Source organism: Megalobrama amblycephala, linkage group LG3, assembly GCF_018812025.1.
Source record: "Megalobrama amblycephala isolate DHTTF-2021 linkage group LG3, ASM1881202v1, whole genome shotgun sequence".
Classification (NCBI taxonomy): domain Eukaryota; kingdom Metazoa; phylum Chordata; class Actinopteri; order Cypriniformes; family Xenocyprididae; genus Megalobrama; species Megalobrama amblycephala.
In genome coordinates, this window is record NC_063046.1 from 48,642,005 (window position 1) to 48,662,926 (window position 20,922).

At 38.0% G+C, this 20,922-nt stretch overlaps 1 protein-coding gene across 1 annotated transcript in view; it reads left to right on the forward strand.

The window, feature by feature from the left end:
• The window catches only part of dnah2 (dynein, axonemal, heavy chain 2), a 191,622-nt gene extending 177,788 nt beyond the window's left edge, over positions 1 to 13,834 (forward strand). Inside the window, exons 79-88 of the mRNA XM_048185863.1 lie at positions 188 to 378; positions 482 to 673; positions 1,351 to 1,535; positions 3,004 to 3,238; positions 3,328 to 3,479; positions 3,589 to 3,703; positions 8,445 to 8,621; positions 11,677 to 11,751; positions 13,164 to 13,314; positions 13,439 to 13,834. Of these exons, the coding sequence (XP_048041820.1) occupies positions 188 to 378; positions 482 to 673; positions 1,351 to 1,535; positions 3,004 to 3,238; positions 3,328 to 3,479; positions 3,589 to 3,703; positions 8,445 to 8,621; positions 11,677 to 11,751; positions 13,164 to 13,314; positions 13,439 to 13,593 (1,628 nt within the window). The 3' untranslated portion in view covers positions 13,594 to 13,834. The remainder of the gene's footprint in view (positions 1 to 187; positions 379 to 481; positions 674 to 1,350; positions 1,536 to 3,003; positions 3,239 to 3,327; positions 3,480 to 3,588; positions 3,704 to 8,444; positions 8,622 to 11,676; positions 11,752 to 13,163; positions 13,315 to 13,438) is intronic.
• The last annotated feature ends 7,088 nt before the right edge of the window (positions 13,835 to 20,922 follow it).

The window sequence follows — 20,922 nt, forward strand, 5'->3', positions numbered from 1 at the left end:
GAGCTCTTTTGACTTTGGCCATTAAACAACAACCTAGCAACCGCTTAGCAATGCTAAAATCAACTTAGCAATCACCTTGGTAATCACACACAACACTGACAAGCACCACTCACATTTTCTTCAGAAAATGAGAAATATAATTTACTTTTATTAATTCAAATAATCAAAATCTCTTTCTCTCTGGTAGGTCACTGGGTGTTCCTGGCTAATTGTCACCTGTCTCTCTCTTGGATGTGTGAGCTGGATAAGTTAGTAGACGAGTTACAAGTCCAAGAATCTCATCCAGATTTCCGATTGTGGCTGAGCTCCTCCCCTCACCCAGAATTCCCCATCGCCATCCTGCAGACGGGCATCAAAATCACTACCGAGCCTCCCAAGGTAGACATATACGTGTACTTCGCACGGTGTAGTCAGATGTTTGAAATGATGTGTGTTGTAATTAAAGTGGTCTTTGTGTGTGTGTGATCGTGTGTCTCTGTAGGGGGTGAAGTGGAATATGAAGCGTCTCTATCAGCGGGTGTCTGAGTCTCAGTTTTTGCGCTGCTCGCGGCCGCTGCTGTACCGCAGGCTGCTCTTCACTCTCTGCTTCTTCCACAGCATCATACTGGAGAGGAGGAAGTTCCTACAGCTCGGCTGGAACATCGTCTACAGCTTCAACGACTCTGACTTTGAGGTAGAGAAAGACAAGGATGTAATTGTTCTATTTATAAGGATTTCTGTATTTTCCTACCTAGTTTGACCTATGTAAATAATAATTTTTATTAAATCCTCATTTTTTATTTTACTGTACAATAGAAGTAAAAGGCAAGGAGGCCCACACACAATGTCCTTTGAGAATAAATTCTTCAAAAAAATCTTTAAAAATCTTAATTCACAGGCCATAAACAAGTAAATAAACATTTATTTGCAAAGACAAACATCATTATCATCATCAGTCACTGTGTATAGATCACAGTGTATAGATCACCCCTGATGTCTTTTATCTCATGTATATTAAAGTATATATATGACTATTTTAGGCTGCAAAATTATTTGGATTTTGGCAGCTTGTCAAAGTTATTATAGTTGAAAGCATGCCTCTCATCCACGCTCATATCCTCGATGACACTGTGTATTCACCTCTGCGTCCTGGTCTTGTTCTAGTCTAAATTTCACAATATTTTAAGCTCAAGATAAGGTGCATATTTAATATGTATTGCCTGTGGCTTTAAAATTCTTATTAAAAAAACAAAACGAAACATGTTACCATAAATATGATTCATTCATTGACATCTCCACCGACCGCATCTGCATCTCTGACAGCCGTACGGTTGTGTTTACAGTAATTACTCCTCTCTCTTTGTCTTTCAGGTGAGTGAGAATCTCCTTAGTCTTTATCTGGATGAGTATGAGGAAATCCCCTGGGACGCTCTCAAGTTCCTCATCGCTGGCATCAACTATGGAGGACATGTGACCGACGACTGGGACCGGCGTTTGCTTACAACCTACATCAACCAATATTTCTGTCCTGCTGTTATTGATACACCCTTCTTTAAGTGAGTTCACTTACATGCTCTTTTATCAAACTAAATAAGGACATCTGTTGTTTTACAAATGCTTTTATCTAAATCAAAGCCTAACACTACATCTAAAAGAAAACCTTTTGCATTTTTAAAGTAAAAACATGATTTATTTTATTTATGAATATCTCCAAAGTAAAGTTTTACCGGATTTAACTCACTGCTGGGGACAAATTTGTCCCCAAACTACAGTCGAACACCAACCCACACACACAGAATTTCTAATGTACTCTCAATTCGGTCCAAACACTGTATAATAACTTTAGCGTTTGTATGATCATCACTCTTAGTCACAGTTTTTGAATGTTATGAAGAGATATAGCGTCCCCATATGGCAAGACTGTTTGCCTGGTTGCAAAAGCACAAGAAAATCACACACACTCTCACGGACAGATCTTCTCATTACTCGATCACACACAAACTTTGCATTGAATATATGTCAAGCCATCACACACACGAACCCTTTGATCCCTGACACCCCTCTTTGCCCTGCTGTGAGGATTCCTGTGTGTCCTCTTCAGCCAGTAAATCTGCCGCCACAGATCTGATCTAATAAAGACCAACAGCTCCCCCATGGGGCCGAAAGTTGAAAGTCTAGCATCAGCCGTTAAATGTGTTCCAGTTCCTCTGAGTCTGCTGGTCTTTCAGGACCCAGCAACACCGCATACACTGATGGAACATCTGTTACTATAGCAACCACATCCTATAATTACCTTCAATCAGTACCTCCATGGTGACTTGAGTGCACAGCAGAGGCAGCTCTAAAGTTTTAGGTAGTATTGGAAAGGAAATATGAACTTGTTGGGTGAAATAGAAATTGCCAGTAATTACAGTATCTGTGAAGTTTTAGTGACGAACAATGTAGCTACTCTGTTATTTCATATGAACTCTAGATAAAAACAAAAGAATTGTCTTATTTTGGGAATGTGATGAAATTACCGTACATCATTTTTATGAGCCAATTAAACCATTAGCGCGTTAAACCATTCACACCAAATCTTTTGCTAAATGACACAAAGTTGAAACATATTCACCAACTATTCATTGCAGTGCAATCTAATGACAGACAAGTATGATATATTCAGGTAGGTATATATATATATATATATATATAGTTTTAGTTAAAAACACTGTGACAAATTTCTTCACATCTGAACTATTCATGTTGAGTCCAATAGCAAAATTGAGTCCAAAAGTAAATTGGTCAGCATCCAACCAATGTAAAATTCCACCTCACCTAATAAAATAGCAAAAAGAATTAATAAATTAAAAAAATATATATGCCTACAGCATTAAGATGTGATGTGAGAGTTGATATATATGCTTTGTTTTGCATTAAAATAGTGTTGTGCACATTTTCTGTGCCAGATATTCAAGATTTGTGCCTATAGGACTGTAGAAGTGTTTTAGTCTTTAAAAGCTGTTTGTTTTTTTGTGTGTGTAGGGTCTCCTCCTTGGTCCCTTACTATGTTCCTCGTGATGGACCTCAGGCCTCATATGTGGACTTCATTGGTCAGTTGCCAGCACTGGAGCATCCAGAACTATTCGGGCAACACCCCAATGCTGACATCGCCAGCCAGATCACTGAGGCGCGAACCCTCTTCCACACACTGCTGTCTCTGCAGCCGCAGGTCACCAGCACCGACGCCACCACCACTGGAGCCAGCAGGGAAGACAAGGTGTGTATACAAACTGTGTATACTGTTATTATTGCATTTTTGAAAGGTCTTTCAGTGTTTGTGATGCTCTGAATTGAATGTGTTTTTAGGTATTAGAACTTTCTGCTGATGTTCTGCAAAAGATTCCCGCTGAGATAGACTATGAGGGTACTAGAAAGTTGCTGAAGGATGACCTTTCACCTCTGAATGTAGTACTGCTGCAGGAGATTCAGAGATACAACACACTGCTGCACACCATCAGGTAGGTGTGTGTATGTGTATGTGTGTGTGTGTGTGTAAGAGCGTAAGTCACGTATGTGATGTCAGATATCAATACTGACATGCTAACCTTGGAGTTTTGGTGTGTGTAGATTGTCTCTGTTGGAGCTGGAGAAAGGCATTAAAGGTCTGGTTGTGATGTCCAGCAGTCTAGAGGAGATATTTCACTGCATCCACGATGCCCGTGTGCCTTCTCTCTGGGAAAAGGTAAAGGACAACACTATAGACAGCATCGTAACAGAAGTTTATCTGCTGTCTGTCAATCTATCTGTCTGTCTGTCTGTCTGGCTGTCTTCTGCAGAAGAGGGATTTTTGGGATTTTTTAGAAGAGAGATATTTTTTCTCACTACATTTTAGTCTTTTTTTTTTTTTTTCTCAATCATATTCCGTGTTGATATAGTCCCAGTTATCGTTTAATCATGTTGTTTTAGTCATGGAAAAAAAGGTCATTGATGAACATTTTCCATCATTGATTTCATTAACAAAATGAACACTACTTCCTTCCTTCCTTCCTTCCTTCCTTCCTTCCTTCCTTCCTTCAGTCTCACATGATCCTTAACAAATCATTCTAATATGCTGATTTAATGTTCAAGAAACATTTCTTATTATTATCAATGTTGAAAACAGTTGTGCTGCTTAATATTTTTGTGGAAACTGTGATACATTTTTGAAGGATTCTTTAATTAAAGGCACAATATGTAAGATTTTTGGATTAAAATATCCAAAAAACACAAGAACAATGTTATATATTTTATTACTTACATTATCCCAGTTGTTTTCAAAGAATAAACAGCACTGTGTTACCCCACACATACGCTTGACCGGAAGAAGTGGAAGCAGTCGTCTGCGGCATAAGAAAAGTTCCACTGCTCTCGAGCCGTGAGTCACGCTCGTCTCTCATTAGCAATCGCTCCAGCGGCCTCGTTCAGCTCCAACAACACTTGCCCTGCTCTGCTTCATACTACAGTAACGTTAATAATCTCATCCATGAACATGATTTCTGCCCGAGTCCCATGAAGACAACATCTCCCATGATTCCGTGCTCAATCTCGGCGTCACCAAGCTAAGCCTTTTGAATAGGCGACCTCTAGTGGCGAAAAACTACATATTGTGCATTTAATAGAAATTCACAATTTGAATTTGAAATCTTTTAAAAACAATTTAAAAGTCCTTCTTTACTGTCACTTTTAATCAATATAATGCATCCATGATAAATAAAAGTATTAATTTTATTAAAAAGAAATCTTACTGACCCCAAACTTTTGAATGGAAGTATGTATATTGTATATCTGGGCTTGCCTTCTCTGCACAGAATACATGCAATTTGACCAAAACAAGTGTTCTTAGAGGGTAACATATTCTCCCACTGCTCCCTTTGAAGTTCTGTCTAGGTAAACATCTCACTAGACTTTGGAACAGTGCTTGAATAACTATGAATCACACACACCGGGTCTTGTTGTCATTGTAATACAGCCCTGCGTGAGTGTGTGAAAGTGGGCTGTAAGGTCAGAGGTGTGAGTTTAGCAGAGAGCATCAGGAGTGTGTGAATGAATGGTTGAGAGGATTGCTCTGTGAAGGATGAGGTGAACAGAGCAACATTTAGAGGATTAAACGCACACACTCACCTTGGGTTTAAACACTGCTCGTTTGTTATTGAGAGAGAGCTGCTCGATTCATGTCAAGAGAATGCACAGGCCTCAGTCCGCATAACATGTTACTAATGCTTTTGTGTGTGTGTTAAGGTCAACGAGGGTAGTCTGCGATGCAGTACATCCTTATACTGTGTGTGTGTGTGTGTGTGTGTGTGTGTGTGTGCGCAGGCTTCTTGGTTCATTGCTAAGGGTAATTGCACTCAAATAAGCTGAATAAACAAAGGCATGTTTACTTGAAGATCTTCAGTAAGCGTATGACCTATATACCGATACAAACGCCAATCCATCCATCCCTCTATTCTGTCTCTTCCTCCGTCTTTCTGCCCCTGTTTTACAAAATAAGTGGAGAGCATCCATTAAGACTTCCTCTCCAGCTGGGACTATCCTTCTGCCGTCTGCGGTGCCTCATTACTGTCTTTCTCTTTCTCTCTTTTTTTCTCTCCATCCATCAGCCTATCTTTAACACTGAACGCACAGTTCCTCTGTCTCTGTCCAGTGTTATATTTTGGCAGTGACTCGTTGTATCTCTGCTGAGATATGACTTTCATTTGCCGCTGACTCTCTCTGCTCTTCTTCTCATCATTTCTCTTTTTCCTCCCCTTCTTTCATGCTCTGTAGCTGCTGGCCTGTGAGTGGTGGTGGTGTTGGGCCTCATATGTCACTTTGACATTGTTGACATAACCTGTTGTGACCTTATAGGCTATTAAAAGATAACACTCACATCATTTATTGGATCTGGTGTTCCTTTTTTACTGACCTGGGATCAGTGATTCCCAAACCGTGGAAGCCCATTTCTGATACCCCACAGTGTAAAATGAAACCATATCTGTACTGGCTGAGCCGGATCGACACAGAATCGAACCGTTAAAGTGTTCACCCAAAAATGAAAATTCTGTCATTTATTACTCACCCTCATGTCGTTCCACACCCGTAAGACCTTCATTCATCTTCAGAACACAAATTAAGATATTTTTCATATTTTGCATTGCCAGCAAGATAATTAACTCTTTCAATGCCCAGAAAGCTACTAAAGACATATTTAAAACAGTTCATGTGACTACAGTGGTTCAACCTTAATGTTATGAAGTGACGAGAATACTTTTTGTGCGGCAAAAAAACAAAATAACGACTATATTCAACAATATCTAATGATGGGCGATTTCAAAACACTGCTTCATGAAGCTTTGTTTTACGAATCTTACGAAAGTTTTACGAATCTTTTGTTTCGAATCAGTGGTTCGGAGCACGTATCAAAGTCAAAAGTCACGCCCCCCCCAGTGGTGAACCATTTCTATTTTTAAAAAAATATTTTTTTTAAAAAACACTTGTAACTTGTAAATATCATGTAACGAAGCCTTGTTTACTGAAATCACGTGACTTTGGCAGTTTGATACGCACTCCGAACCACTGATTCGAAACAAAAGATTCGTAAAGCTTCGAAGCTTCATGAAGCAGTGTTTTGTTGAATACAATACTTTTTTTTTTTTTTTTTTTTTTTTTTTTTTTTGCGCACAAAAAGTATTCTTGTCACTTCATTAAGGTTGAACCACTGTAGTCACATGATCTGTTTTAAATACAGCTTTAGTAGCTTTCTGGGCATTGAAAGTGTTAATTATCTTGCTGGCAATGCAGGGCTCACTGAGCCATCGGATTTTATGAAAAATATCTTAATTTGTGTTACGAAGATGAACGAAGGTCTTAAAGGTGTTGAACAAAATGAGGGTGAATAATTAATGACAGAATATTCGTTTTTGGGTGAACTAACCCTTTAAGCAACGAGAATGGTTTGGCCCGATGGTGGAAAAGCGGCTTTTGATTAATTTTAGGTCCATAGGCACCAATCAGTGTTATTGTAGTATTATTTATGTACTATTTTAATACTATTGTGCTATTCGATTAGCTTCATATATTTAGTTTCCAAAGTTTTAGTAGTTTTGTTATGTGCTTTTGTCATTTTTAGGTATTTTTTTATATTTCTTTTTAGATTTACTTTTAGTAATTTTAGTACTTCTTCAATTTAAACTTCTTCAATTTAAACCAAACTTCACTTGGTTGGCATGCTTAATTTCAGCTGTATTTCCATAAACAAAAACTCAGCTTATGTTAATAAAAGCAAATTAATTTATGTGCCATTTATCAGTTTATGCTAACTCAATGTCAATAAGGTTTTTCCTTAATAGCATACCATATGTCTATGTTCTTTTTTCTCCTCCCTGTCATTGTTGGTGCTGAAATGTGGGCATTTGAGCAGATTTTTCTTCAAAAAACAACAGTGGGCATCACACACTTGTTCTCACGATTGTGATTCATTTTTAAATACATTTATACCGCCTCTGTGCTGCATTGTGGGAGCAAGGGATTGACTGATTATTTAGGGCACCCCATTTTCATGCACATCTTCCATTTGGTGTGTGGGTGGCGCAAAAGTTTGGGAACTACTGCTCTTGAGTGCTAGATCAGATAAAAACATCAGCAGATACTCCATCGAAACCTTTTATCCTCATTTATATCACTTTGTGTCGTCCCTATTTCAAAGGGTAAAAGCATCAGCATTTATTCCACCTAGAAATATCTCAAAACGTTCTCATTTTCATGCCAGCGAGTACCTAAATGCATAAAGGTTTTTTTATGGCACAGTGTGAAACGAAACTAATCATGAGTATTTTCCTAGTGCTGTGTGGCAGTCGCTGCGTTTGAAATGCTAATTCCTTTGGCACAAGCCACACTCACGTTTGATTTTTCTTTCTTTTTTTTATCAAATCCAAATATCTTTGTTCTTTGAACACCAAAAATAACACTGAAGGGTGAATAATTTCTTCCGTCCCAAGAATCCCTGAAAACATTGCACCATACTGTTCTGCACTGTCAGATTTATGTTAGTTTAATTGCTCGATTTGAACCGGTTATGTAAGATTTGTTTAAATGTCTTTTAAATCCAGCTGTAATTTTACATTCTGCAATTCAATCACTCAAGACATTCTTCGTGACAGACAGTAATGCGTCTCATCCAAACCAACAGAAACTCTTCCTTTGTGTCCTCCTCAAGGCCTTGAGCGGCAGTTCTCATAAACTGAACTCTGAATTACACAATACTGAATGAAAGGCCTTACTGTAAGTGGAGATAGATGTCACAAAACTATTTTGTGTCGTTTGAAGTTGATGTTTTGCCCTTAACCAGATTTCATTCATCTGGTGTCAAATTCCTGCACTGTGCAAATACTGTCACAGAAAAGTAAGATCATTAATTACCCCACTAAAAAGACTTGCTTCTGTAATGAGATGCTCTCTATCCTCAGGCATACCCGTCTCTGAAGCCCTTGGCGTCGTGGACACGGGACCTGTGCCAGCGCGTGGAGCAATTTGCTCGCTGGGTGGAAACTGCTCACCCTCCTGTCCTCTTCTGGCTGTCTGGATTTACCTTCCCTACTGGCTTCCTCACCGCCGTTCTACAGAGCTCTGCACGCCAGAACAACGTGAGACTCGCACACACAAACTCAACAACACAGCATGAGACTCATACATTCACACATACTTAACAGAGTCTGAGTACACTCTCAGGATGTCAAACACATGTGGTGAAGACTCTTTAGTGTCCTCTTCTACTTACACAGTCACACAAACTAGAGTGCTCACTACCAGTGTTGGGGTTAATGCATTACAAGTAACTTGAGTTACATAATCAGATTACTTTTTCAAGTAACTAGTAAAGTAATGCATTACTTTTTCAATTTACAACAAAATATCTGTTGCTTTTTCAAAAAAGTAACGCAAGTTACCCTTTTACATTTATTGACTGACAGCTCTCGTGTTCCCATGCCGAGAGAAATAAACTCCAGAGGTGTTGTGTCTGTAAATATCATGGTTACTGTAGTTCTAGACTAAATGTGAACATGCATTTACTCATTTCACTTGGACGAAAACATTCATTATTCCTCAAAATTAATAAAAACAGTGAAATGCAATCTCAGAATTTGACGCAAACATGTAATAATTAACTATATATTAAATTACACAAATATACTTTTTGTATTTAATCTCACTTTATTAACCAATGTCTTTGCTGCTGACCTTCAATGATCTATTTCAACCATACTAATAAGCAAAAATTACTGTAGATTAGATTTAGAAATAAGAATGTACTTCTCCTGTATCCTATTCTTCTTTAATCCAGAATGGCAGCACAGCTGAAAGGTTTGTTTGAGCTGCGCCCTCTACTGTACAGGAGTAAATATGCATTTCCTTCAGCCTGAGGCTTATTCATTTCACTTTTGGTGCAAAAGGGCCTTAACATTTGCCAAAAATGGAACCTTTTTGTTGTTATGATAAAAACAAACAAGCAAGCCCGGCCCAGGTGAGAACAAGTAACGCAAAGGTAATGTAACGTATTACTTTTCATAAAAAGTAACTAAGCAACGCAATTAGTTACTTTTTTAGGGAGTAACACAATATTGTAATGCATTTCTTTTAGAAGTATTGCAGCACTGCTCACTACGGTTCAAACTTTTGGTGTCAGATTTATTTTTTATTTTTTTGGTTAGAGTTTTTTGTTGTTTTTTTGTTAAAGAATTAATACTTTTATTCAGTAAGCAATGCACACATTAAATTGATCAAAATTGACTTTAATTTAAGCAAAGAATCTTGAATAAAAGAACAGACTTCTTTCAAAACCACTGACCACAAATTTTTGAACAGCAGTGTAACCATCAGGTGACTAAAATATATATTAATTAGTGAGAAACTGTGGATTTCCCACCATCGGGCCAAATGGGCCAAAAGAACGGTATGGTTCCAGTTATATTTCCACTTGAGTTTCGTTCGGCACGATTACAAACAGTTCTCTGCCTGGAATTGACCCTACGCAAAGACCCGCCCCCTTAGTTACTGTTGCTTTGTCCGACAAGCCATGGCGCTGTCATGCCACACAGTGAAAAATACATCGCCGAGCATAGAGGACATTGACAACACGTCGACAGACAAGACAGAGCAGGTTACTTTTGATATGAAACAAAGTCCCAGCTTTCAAAGAGTTTAATTTTTTAAGAAATTCAAACAATAAAAAGTTTTGAGGCTCTTTAATGTGTCGTGGCAGATTGGTGTAGCGCCTCAGCTCAAGCGGCTCGTGAACCGATCATCTCTTCCTACTAGTTCATTTATAGCATCAAATAAACATGAATGAACATGAGAAGGAATGTTGTTTCAAACGCAGAAAGACGTTAGTACACACCATTTTTCAAGTTCAAGTCCACCGAGGTTAATCTTCCAACTCCTGACTGCTTTGTCGGACAAAATGGCGGATTCGCGTTATGATTGGTTAGATCGCATGTTAATCAAACTCCCGGCGAAGGGTCAATTCTCAGCACAGTTGCCACTCAGGATTAGACACTGTCTGTTTCCTGGCTACCAGTTTCTCTGTAGCTGGCCAAGTGCACTATTTGAGCAACGTAAACACAAGTTAATAATAGAAATACTTGATCATCCTTCATAACGTGGTCACTATTTACAGTACATTGCATATTGTCTGTAAACTCTTGCGTTATCAAGGCAATGACTGACACATTTGTATTAGATTCCAAAGAGCTCTGTTATCAGCCCCACTGTGGAAAATGAAACCTTATCCACACCGACTGTACAAGATCGGCACTGAATGGAATCGTTAAGCAATGAGAACATTTTGGCCCAACAGTGGAAAACAGCTTAAGTGTGTGACTAAGCAGCTCCAATTTTTCTCTGTGGAAGCACAAGAATAATAAAATACACAGATAAAGAAACAATTACACACCTAATGTCTGTCCTTTGCACTTCATTTTGGTGTGCCAGCTCTTAAAAAGCTTCTTGGGGATTCAAAAAGAGTGAGAGAAATATGAAATTGCCCAACGTGTTCATTTTATTCTGAAAAAAAAAAAAAGGAAAAAAAAGTTGAATGCACATCGCTTGCTAATTATGATTTCCAAACTCAGAGAAAAAGAGAAAAAGATTTTTTTTTTTTTTTTTTTTTTTTTACATTTTTAAATGCAGCATTATATCTCGTCAGTCGCACCAATCAATGGTCTGTAATTCATTTCAGAAACATACACGGTAATACATCCTTACTGCATTACATTCATTGACGTTGGCATTCACATTCTGCAGGGGCCGCAGCACAATCCTGCTCCATTACCCCTCTAATGCCCTAGTGATGATGTTTATTCTCAATTCCTTTTGGGATCTGCAGACAGGAGTTTCGCACACTCCCCCAAAATCACACTCTGCTCAGCCGCTCGGTTCCTTAAGGAGCGCGCCAGTAAAATGAGCTGCGCCTGATGATCAAGAGATACCTGCGATGCTTCGGGGCAGCCAATTCTGCAGCAAATGGACTGAAAAACAAATGTCCTAGTGTGTAATGTCCCCACACACCGACAGGTGGCCAGTAAGAACTGATGATACTCAAAGTGGGCATGTCTTGGCAGTAAAGTAACTGTATGTGTGTGTGGAGAGTTTTTTTTTAACACTGCCAGTGATGCTGATAGCAGTGTTGTGTTTTCTATGCAGGTGTCTGTAGACACTCTATCCTGGGAGTTCACTGTCTCCACTGTGGATGACAACAATCTGCTTTTTCCTCCCAAGGTGAGTAACTGCTGCCATCCCCTGTCCATTAGGAGCTGATGCATCTGACATTTGCATATATCTCTCTCTCTCTGTCTCTCGCTCTCTCAATTCAATTCAGATGATCTTTATTGGAATGACTGTGTGAAATAGCACAATATTGCCAAAGCAATAGACATGTACAAACCTATAGATAAATAAAAGGGAATAAAAACATATATTTATTGTTTCATATAGTACATATAATGTCCAACATATAGTGTCCATATTATACATAAATTATTTTTTTTTTTAATTTTTAAAAAAAATTCAAATTTAAACAAGCTTTATTATCATGTGTGGTGCAGTATTGCTAAAGCATTGGCTATGAAACAAACAAATATACAATACATAAACTATAAACTGTTTTGTAATACATGTAACTGGAAAATGAAAGTTTAGAAGAACATGATTTATTTGAAATAGAAATATCTTGTAACATTATAAATGTCTTTACAGTCATTTTTGACAATTTAAAGGATTAGTTCACTTTCAAATGAAAATTACCCCAAGCTTTACTCACCCTCAAGCCATCCTAGGTGTATATGACTTTCTTCTTTCTGATGAACACAGTCGGAGTTATATTAATAAATATCCTGACGCATCCAAGCTTTATAATGGCAGTGAACGGGAAACAATGAGTATGAAGCTCAAGAAAGTCCATCCATCCATCATAAACATGTACTCCACACGGCTCCGGGGGGTTAACAAAGTCCTTCTGAAGTGAAGCAATGCGTTTATGTAAGAAAAAATATCCATATTTTAACAAGTCATAAAGTAAAATATCTAGCTTCCGCCAGACCGCCTTCTGTATTCAACTGTTTTCAAGTTAAATTTAGAAGGCGTAGGATGTAGCATAAGCATTTTCAAACATTCTTGAGCTTTATACTCGTTGGTCCCGTTCACTGCCATTATAAAGCTTGAACTCCGATTGTGTTCATCAGAAAGAGGAAAGTCATATACACCTAGGATGGCTTGAGGGTGAGTATTCCAGTTCTTCTTCTTCTGAAAAAATTCCAGTTATTTTTTTATAATGATTGTACATCTTTGTAGTTCATGCCAATCTCTAAAATATTTTACTGGATAGACATTGTTAGGGGGGAGCTTCAAATATTGTGGACAGTGAAGGGCCTTTAAGTCAAAAAGTTTGAGATCCACTGATATAGATAGAGTATAACAGAATCTGACAGAGCTCAGCGGTTTAGAAAGATCTTTGTTTAAATATTTTAACACCGTCATAAAAACAGAAAAAAGCAAGATGCATTGGAACAGGCAAGACGTTCATGTATGTGTGAATTGACTGACAATTAAAGTCTTGCACTGTAGACTCCCTCATGCTCTCTCTCAATGACTTTGTTTTGCACTCGACCTCTTGTTCCCCTCCTCTCCTCCAGGATGGAGTGCTTATACAGGGGCTGTATCTGGAGGGGGCAGGCTGGGATAAGAAAGCTTCCTGTCTGGTGGAGGCAGAGCCCATGCAGCTGGTCTGTCCCATGCCCACCATCCACTTCAAACCTGTGGAGAGCCGCAAGAGGGTCGCCAAGAGTGAGTACACAGTCTTACACACATCCCTGTGTTACTAAATCTTCTCTCTTGAATTCAGCTGTCAAGTTTAAGTCGGTCCTTTCAGTAATTGTTGATGTTCTGGTGTGTGTGTGTGTGTGTGCAGATATGTACTCCTGTCCCTGCTACTACTACCCCGAACGGTCTGGCGGTACTGGCCGCCCGTCATTCGTGGTGGCAGTTGATCTGAAGTCTGGAGCTGTGCCTTATGATCACTGGGTCAAGAGAGGAACCGCTCTGCTCATGAGCCTTGATAACTAAACACTCACTCTTTCAGTGACACTTCATTAACACTCCATGTCTAATTTTATACAGTGCACAATAGACAAGCACTTGTTAGCCCTCTTACACAGTAAATTGAATTTAAAAAGAGAATGTAATATGTGCTAAATCACATATTGAAAAACCCATTGCAATTTACTTATGTTTTATGAACTTGCAGAATTGTAATTTAATACAAATGTGTTTAATAAAGCAGACAAAACAGCTCAGCATTTTTATATTCAGGGCTGTTGCTGATTTCGAGACTTAAAAGATAAAATACTTTAACAGCCAATAATTGGGCAATCATCATGAAATTCAGTACATGCCTGCAAGAGGTTGTGAATCGAATTTTGTGAGAATCAACCAGAAGGTGGCGCTACAGTTGATGAATTTACTTTTTAGAGCTCAGGAATGATCTGAACTGGAATACAAGTTCTTCTGTACAATTTTATGAATGATTTTTTTTTTTTTTTTTTTTCATGAAAATTTTCTGCTATTTAAATTTTTAGGGAAACCTAGCCTATTTTCTTTTCTAAAATTTGTCTTAGGCTGTTTGTTTCATTCAAATAGACTTTGGTATGTAGCATCAAGATGCTCCTGATGTCCTTTAACTAGTCATGTAGATATGCATTAATGCATTTAAAGGAAAGGGTACATATATCAGTATTCAAAACCAAATTCAAATTACTCAGCTACACCTTTTTGAAGCCAGTCAGTGTATCTTTTGGTTAAAATGAAAAAAAGCCACCTTTTTTTTTTCAAACAAAACAAAAAACAAGAATTTGGCTTGATTTTTAGTTTTTTCATTCAGGGGTAGAAAATGAATAAAAAATGTATATCTCTACATGTGGGCGGGAATGAAACACCCCTTTCCACTGATTGGTGCCGTTTTTTCATTTTCCAATTTCTTTATTAAATCAAAAAATGAATGACCAAAAGATACACTGACCCAAGTTGATAGAGTCAGCAAAGTCAATTTTGAGAAAAATTTGAGAACCTTTTTTTCTGAAGGTTCCAAAACAAAATCACCTAGGAATCATACCTTAAAGAGGAACTAAGATTTGCGAAGCTCCCCCTACAGGTTCCTTCAGTGAATCACACTGTCGTAAATACTCCGTGCAGCTCTGGACTACGACTACAACGCTCACCAGCGCAGTAGTTTTGCAAATACAGTACAAGAAATCTCGATGGAGGTGGGTAATTTTCGAAATTGTCTTATAAAGTCATAATATATACATTGTTTTTGAATTACCATAAAGCATTTTGTCACTCTCGCGTGAACGTGAACATGAGGCGAGATTGTGTCGGGTCGGCACAGTTCAACTTGCAAGTGCTGTTTTTTGGCGTAGACTTGCCAGAGGGGTTTAGTGCTCGCCTCAAACTCACCACTACAAGTCAATTAACCATCGTAAGGACTTAGAAAACTGTTTATGAAGGTAAAAAAAAAGTTACTTAGTTCTGCTTTAAAATCCATGTTAATAACACCTAATTTGGCACATACCTCGTCAAAACCAAATATCTATACACTGTAAAAAATGATTTTATGGTGAAGTAAATACTACAGAAAAACAAATGTTATTTTTACATGAAAAAAATAGTTCAGGCAAGAATTTAAAAAAACTAAGTCAATTCTATAGTAGTACTCAATTTAAGCTTGTAGAAATTAAAGCGTAAATATGAACATTATAAAATTAAGTAAAACTACTTAGCTTTCCTGATACTGGTGTTCCCATCATGCACTGGGCCTTGAATAATTAATGAGGTCGATTTTTTGCTGTTTTCCAACTGTTTTTACACTGTTTTATCATTGCTTTTGTGGTTATGTTTAGTAACTTGACATTTTGTCACATTTGGAGTTCATTTTCTACTCAAAATGCCATATTCACACTCAAAAACGATCCATCGAATGTTACCGTCATTGTGTATTGTGAACCAAGTATTGAGGTCTCTGTGTTCAGGTGCTGCGTTTCTTTTCATATGTATGTTTACGCAATATCTATTGTATAATTTACTTAGATGTTTCTAAGTAAAACATACACTTTAAAAGCATGGTTTATTTCAGTGTTATATTGTTTGAGTAAAATGTATTGCAAAAGAAACTTCAACTAAGTAGAAATTAGGGATGGGCGATACTACATATTTTGTTTTCAATACGATACTGATACTTTCAAGGCCAAAATCGCTGATACCGATACGATACCTCTAATCTGAATTTAAGTTATTCAATTATTAATAATTTAAGTCCTTAAATTATTGAATTACTATGAGTAAAAAGGGTAATGGTACCCACTTAACATTATATTTGAAAGGTATTTTAACATTCGATATGCCTTAATTGCTATTTATTAGATTATATTTTTGTTTACACATGGTTAAAATGTTTATTTGTAGTGGTAACCATGGAAATCTACAAATACTATAGGATTAGCTGAACTATGGTCACTGTAGTAATGGTTCAGTTTCATAAGGGACTGCCAGTGACAGGCTGTTGCACCCATAAAATGCAAACTTTGTATTCTGACAGTGTAGTTACAGAACAGAACATCAGTACGAACTTTTAATGTTCAATTTAAATAAATGTAATTGCAAAAACTATGTAGGCTACTATTTCATTTTGTTTGTTGTTCTGTCTTCTGTTAAGCATTGTTCTGGGCTGCGTTTCCCAAAAGCATCAATAGTTTCTAACAACATTAAATGCATGCAACCGTTTGAATGTAGTGTAGGCAGTCAGAGAACGCTTTCTGTGATTGATTGGTTCTGACTTGCAGAATTTGTGTGTTCAGATGAGCAGGAAAATAGTTCTACAACACAATTATTCGCTAACATAGGTTATTTGTCCAATTCAATGCATATTGTATGCATTACATTTATTGTTAATTAAACAAAATCACTAGTAAAAAAAACACCTAATACTTCATATCGATATGCCCATCCCTAGTAGAAATTACTCAACCTTTTACTAGCCAAATTCAAATTACTTTATTTTCGTTAATTTTACTTAACTTAAGTACTGTAATTCTGTTTATATGTGTATATCAGGATCGTATGCTGTCTGAGGCGTCTTTGTGTGCACGCTTCGGATCTGTCAGTGCGAGTAAGATCGATTTGTTTACATCAGCATGAGTTTAAAAATAAGATTTCATTGGTTCAGACTCATGCCATCAGAAATTCACTATGAATATTCACAAAGTTGGAATGCTGCGCTATAAAACGATACCAAACTTGTGCTGAGGGGAAGCGCGTGTGGTAAAGCAAGCAGAGAAAAATGTCCATTTTCATGGACAAAGGAAAGGTTCTCCTCTCAGAAAAATACAAATAAATATACTTTTAGATGTTTAATTGCTATTTGAAGCATTTGGATTGCTATACGAAGGCCTAATGAACTCATTTTTGTGAAAACCTCAAATTTGACCAAAATCATCAATTAGCCCGTGCGCATTCCGAATTATTTTGCCAGCACGGGTCACATATGTATATTCTAGTAGGTTAGTGCTTACAGACCTGTTGCTTTGACAACAAATCTGAGATGTACTGAACAATTGGGGCGGTTGTGGTTAGAAAGTCGCACTTGTAACCTGAAGGTTGCAGGTTTGATTCTCAAAACCGGCAAGAAAATGTAGGTGGGGGAGTGAATGAACAACACTCTTTTCCACCCTCAATACCCACAAATGAGGCCCTGAGCAAGGCACCTAACCGCCAATCACTTCCCGGGCGCCGCAGCAAATGGCTGCCACTTCTCCGGGTGTGTGTGTCCACGGTTTGCAGTGTGTGTGTGTGTGTGTGTGTGTTAACTACTCACTGCTCCTAATGTTTGTGTACTACCTTGGATGGGTTAAATGCAGAGGACAAATTCCGAGTATGGGTTACCATACTTGGACTTCAATCCAGGATTGTGTCAAATCCAGCTAACTCAGTTCTCCACAGAGCCTAGGACAATCTGAGTTCACATGTCAAATTTCTAGTAATTGAGGGTGCTGTCATTTCAGATAATTCTCAAAATTGCGCAACTATGATCTTATTAGTTGAAACGTACCACCAAACCATCTGTATCCACCACATCCGCAGGAATTATTCCTTTAAGTTTGACAGTTGTGGTCATTTACATTTTTTTTTTTCACAGTCGACCTTGATGATTGACATATGCGGCTATCTTTGTTCTTTAGAGCTGGAGGGGGAGAGAAGCGGCGACCTTCTCAGGACACTCATAAGATTGAGGGAAATTCTTGGAAGAAGAGAACAAGAGAGCAGAGAAACTGGAACAGAAGAATAGTTCTGAGGGAAGGGGAGAGAGAAAGAGGGAGTGAGGGTGGCCTCCGTGCAAGGCTGCATTCACTCTGCCATCCTCTTCTGAAAGAGCCAGACTTGCTCAGACTGTAAGGAGCTCTTTATTCAGCCACAGGTCTGTGTGTCTCTGTACCTCTAACTGGTTGTTGGGGTGCTCATAGCAACATGTCTAATTCACATTCAAATTGGCCTCCAAGGCGCCATTGTAATCTTTTAGAGTACTTCAGATTTTTTTCTTCAAAAAAATTGAAGTTAAAAAGAAGAAGGGAGAGAAAGACATCTTTTGAGTTGCGAAATGGAGGATAAAGTCCCCAGGGTTTATTCATCACCCCAATGTTCCCACCTCAGAGCCATTGAGATTGCAGTGAGAGGGTCATTCAGGAGAAACAACTTGCATTTCCTCACATGAATCTGACACTTGTTGCTGCCGAGCAGCTCTGGGGAGATGCAATAGCGTCAATGTAAAACTTGAACAAGTTTATCCAGATTTCTGTCTGTACCCTCCTCTCAGGCACCAGATGAGAACTTAATAATGGTCTGGGAGTGCCAGCTGAGGACAAGTGGACAATCTGATTTGCGTTTTGAGTGATCTGGTTCCCTCTGGGACATCAGTCCTGAGTCTCGCTACATTTGAACCGACATAATTGAGTTAGCTCTTCTCTGTGTAGTATTGCATCAAACGTCCTCCATCTGTGTATTCAATTATGGCAGTAAAACACTGACCACAGACATTCCATGAGGAATACACTGAACACACACACACACAGCCCTCCACTCCACAACTAACCAAGAGGCATGTGTCATCATACATTCATTACAGATACAAACTACACCCACCTGTGATCTTTGAATTAAATGTGACCCACATGAATTTTTTTTTTTTTTTAAGTTTTTGATTGTAGCAACAGGTTTACAGAAACTCTAATGAAAAAAATTGGTCTGAAATAAAAGAGAATTTATTTTAGAAGTTATTTAGTGCTGTCAATCAATTAAAAAATTAACCACACATTAATCACACATTTTTTTCTGTAATTACCTGTGATTCATTGGAGTTGGAGTTTTTAATATTTTTATGTTGTAATAATTTCACAGTTAATCTCTAAATTAATGTAGAAACAATTTGAAGTCAGTATATTTTAAATATTTGTTTAATGGCATCTTTTTTGAATGAAGGCCGAGTGTCACTGATGCTACTATTACAGATGTCTCTATGAAATTTTTTAAACATTATAGACATTCAATACAGTATAACTAAAAGCTATCAATTTCAACATTTATTAGGCTTTAAAAAATAACAACTTTTAATTTCACACAAACCCATTATAATAACTCGTGTTTACCTGTGGCCTTCCTGCCTAACATATAGGAAATATACCGAAATTAAATAAAGTTATCAAACACTTTACAGTCATCACTGCATAAATTATAATTTAAATATAGATTAATCCATATTAAAGTTAAAATTGTCTCAGTTACCTCTGTTCTTTGATTAACATTAAAGGGATAGTTCACCCAAAAATGAAAATTTGATGTTTATCTGCTTACCCCCAGGGCATCCAAGATGTAGGTGACTTTGTTTCTTCAGTAGAAGAGAACAAGTGATGATTTTTAACTCCAACCGTTGCCGTCTGACATTCGTATAATGCATGTCAATGGCAACACAATCTATAAGAGTAAAAAAAAAAAACTTGCACAGACAAATCCAAATTAAACCCTGCGGCTTGTGACGACACATTGATGTCCTAAGACACGAAATGATCGGTTTGTGCGAGAAACCGAACAGTATTTATATCATTTTTTTACCTCTAAAACACCACTATGTCCACCTGCCTTCAGCATCCGGTTGGTGAGGTCTGAAAACATGTTCTGATGACGGAAGTGATCTCTAGCGCTTATACTTCAATGAGTGCGAGACATCACTTCCATTGTCAGAGTGCGATCAGACCTCACTAACCGGATGCGCAACACAGGTGGACATAGTGGTGTTTTAGAGGTAAAAAATTGTGTGTGTGTCACTCAGACATGACATTCACAGACAGTTCGTCTTGTGGCGTTTGAATGGTTTAAAGGGGACCTATTATGCAAAATCCACTTTTGCATGGTGTTTGGCTATAAATGTGTGTTGGCAGTGTGTGAACACAACCACCCTTTAATGATAAAAATCCAATCTGTCCTTTTTTTTATTCCCCATAAATCATAAGCAGTGTCTCAGAACAAGCCGTTTCCAGATCCTTGGCAATGTGACGTCACATTAACCACAGGCCCCGCCCACGAATGTTGACAGACACTGCCATTTTAAAATAGAACCTGCCTGAGCGAGTTCACAGCGAGTGGTATACAGTCCGCCATTGCTGCACTGACGAGAATGTTTCTCAAGCGTTTAAGGTGTTCTGTAGCTGGATGGATTAATACACATAGCTCTCTCCATTTACTCCCTAAATCTGAGCCGCTGAAGACAAGGTGGATTAATTTTGTTTTCAAAGAAAATGCTCCCTCAACTCTACCGAAATTCGTTTATCATTCGGTCAAAGAGAGATAAAAGTCAAGCATCAAAATCGATCAAACTAATTGTATAAACATAAAATGGAACACCAACATATAAAAAAATAATATATATATATATACATACAGCATCACTCGAAAGCTAAAGAGTAAAAATAAGTCTTTAAACTGGTTTAAAAAACATCCAGTGAAGGAGAGGCCCTGATACCCAAAGGTAGACTGTTCCAGAGCTTTGGGGCGGCTACAGAGAAAGCACGATCACCTTTTGATTTGCAACGAGAGCGAGGCACAGATAAAAGTAACTGATCATAAGATCTTAATGACCTAACAGCTGTGTATGGTTTAATAAGTTTAGAAATATAATCCAGGGCCAAGTTGTGCAATGCTTTGTATGCAAAAAGAAGGATCTTAAAGTCGACTCAAAATTTTATGGGTAGCCAATGCAATGAGGCAAGGACAGGGGAGATATGGTCCCTCTTTCTAGTTCCTGTCAGCAATCTGGCTGCCGAGTTTTGAACCATCTGTAACCGAGACAGTGTA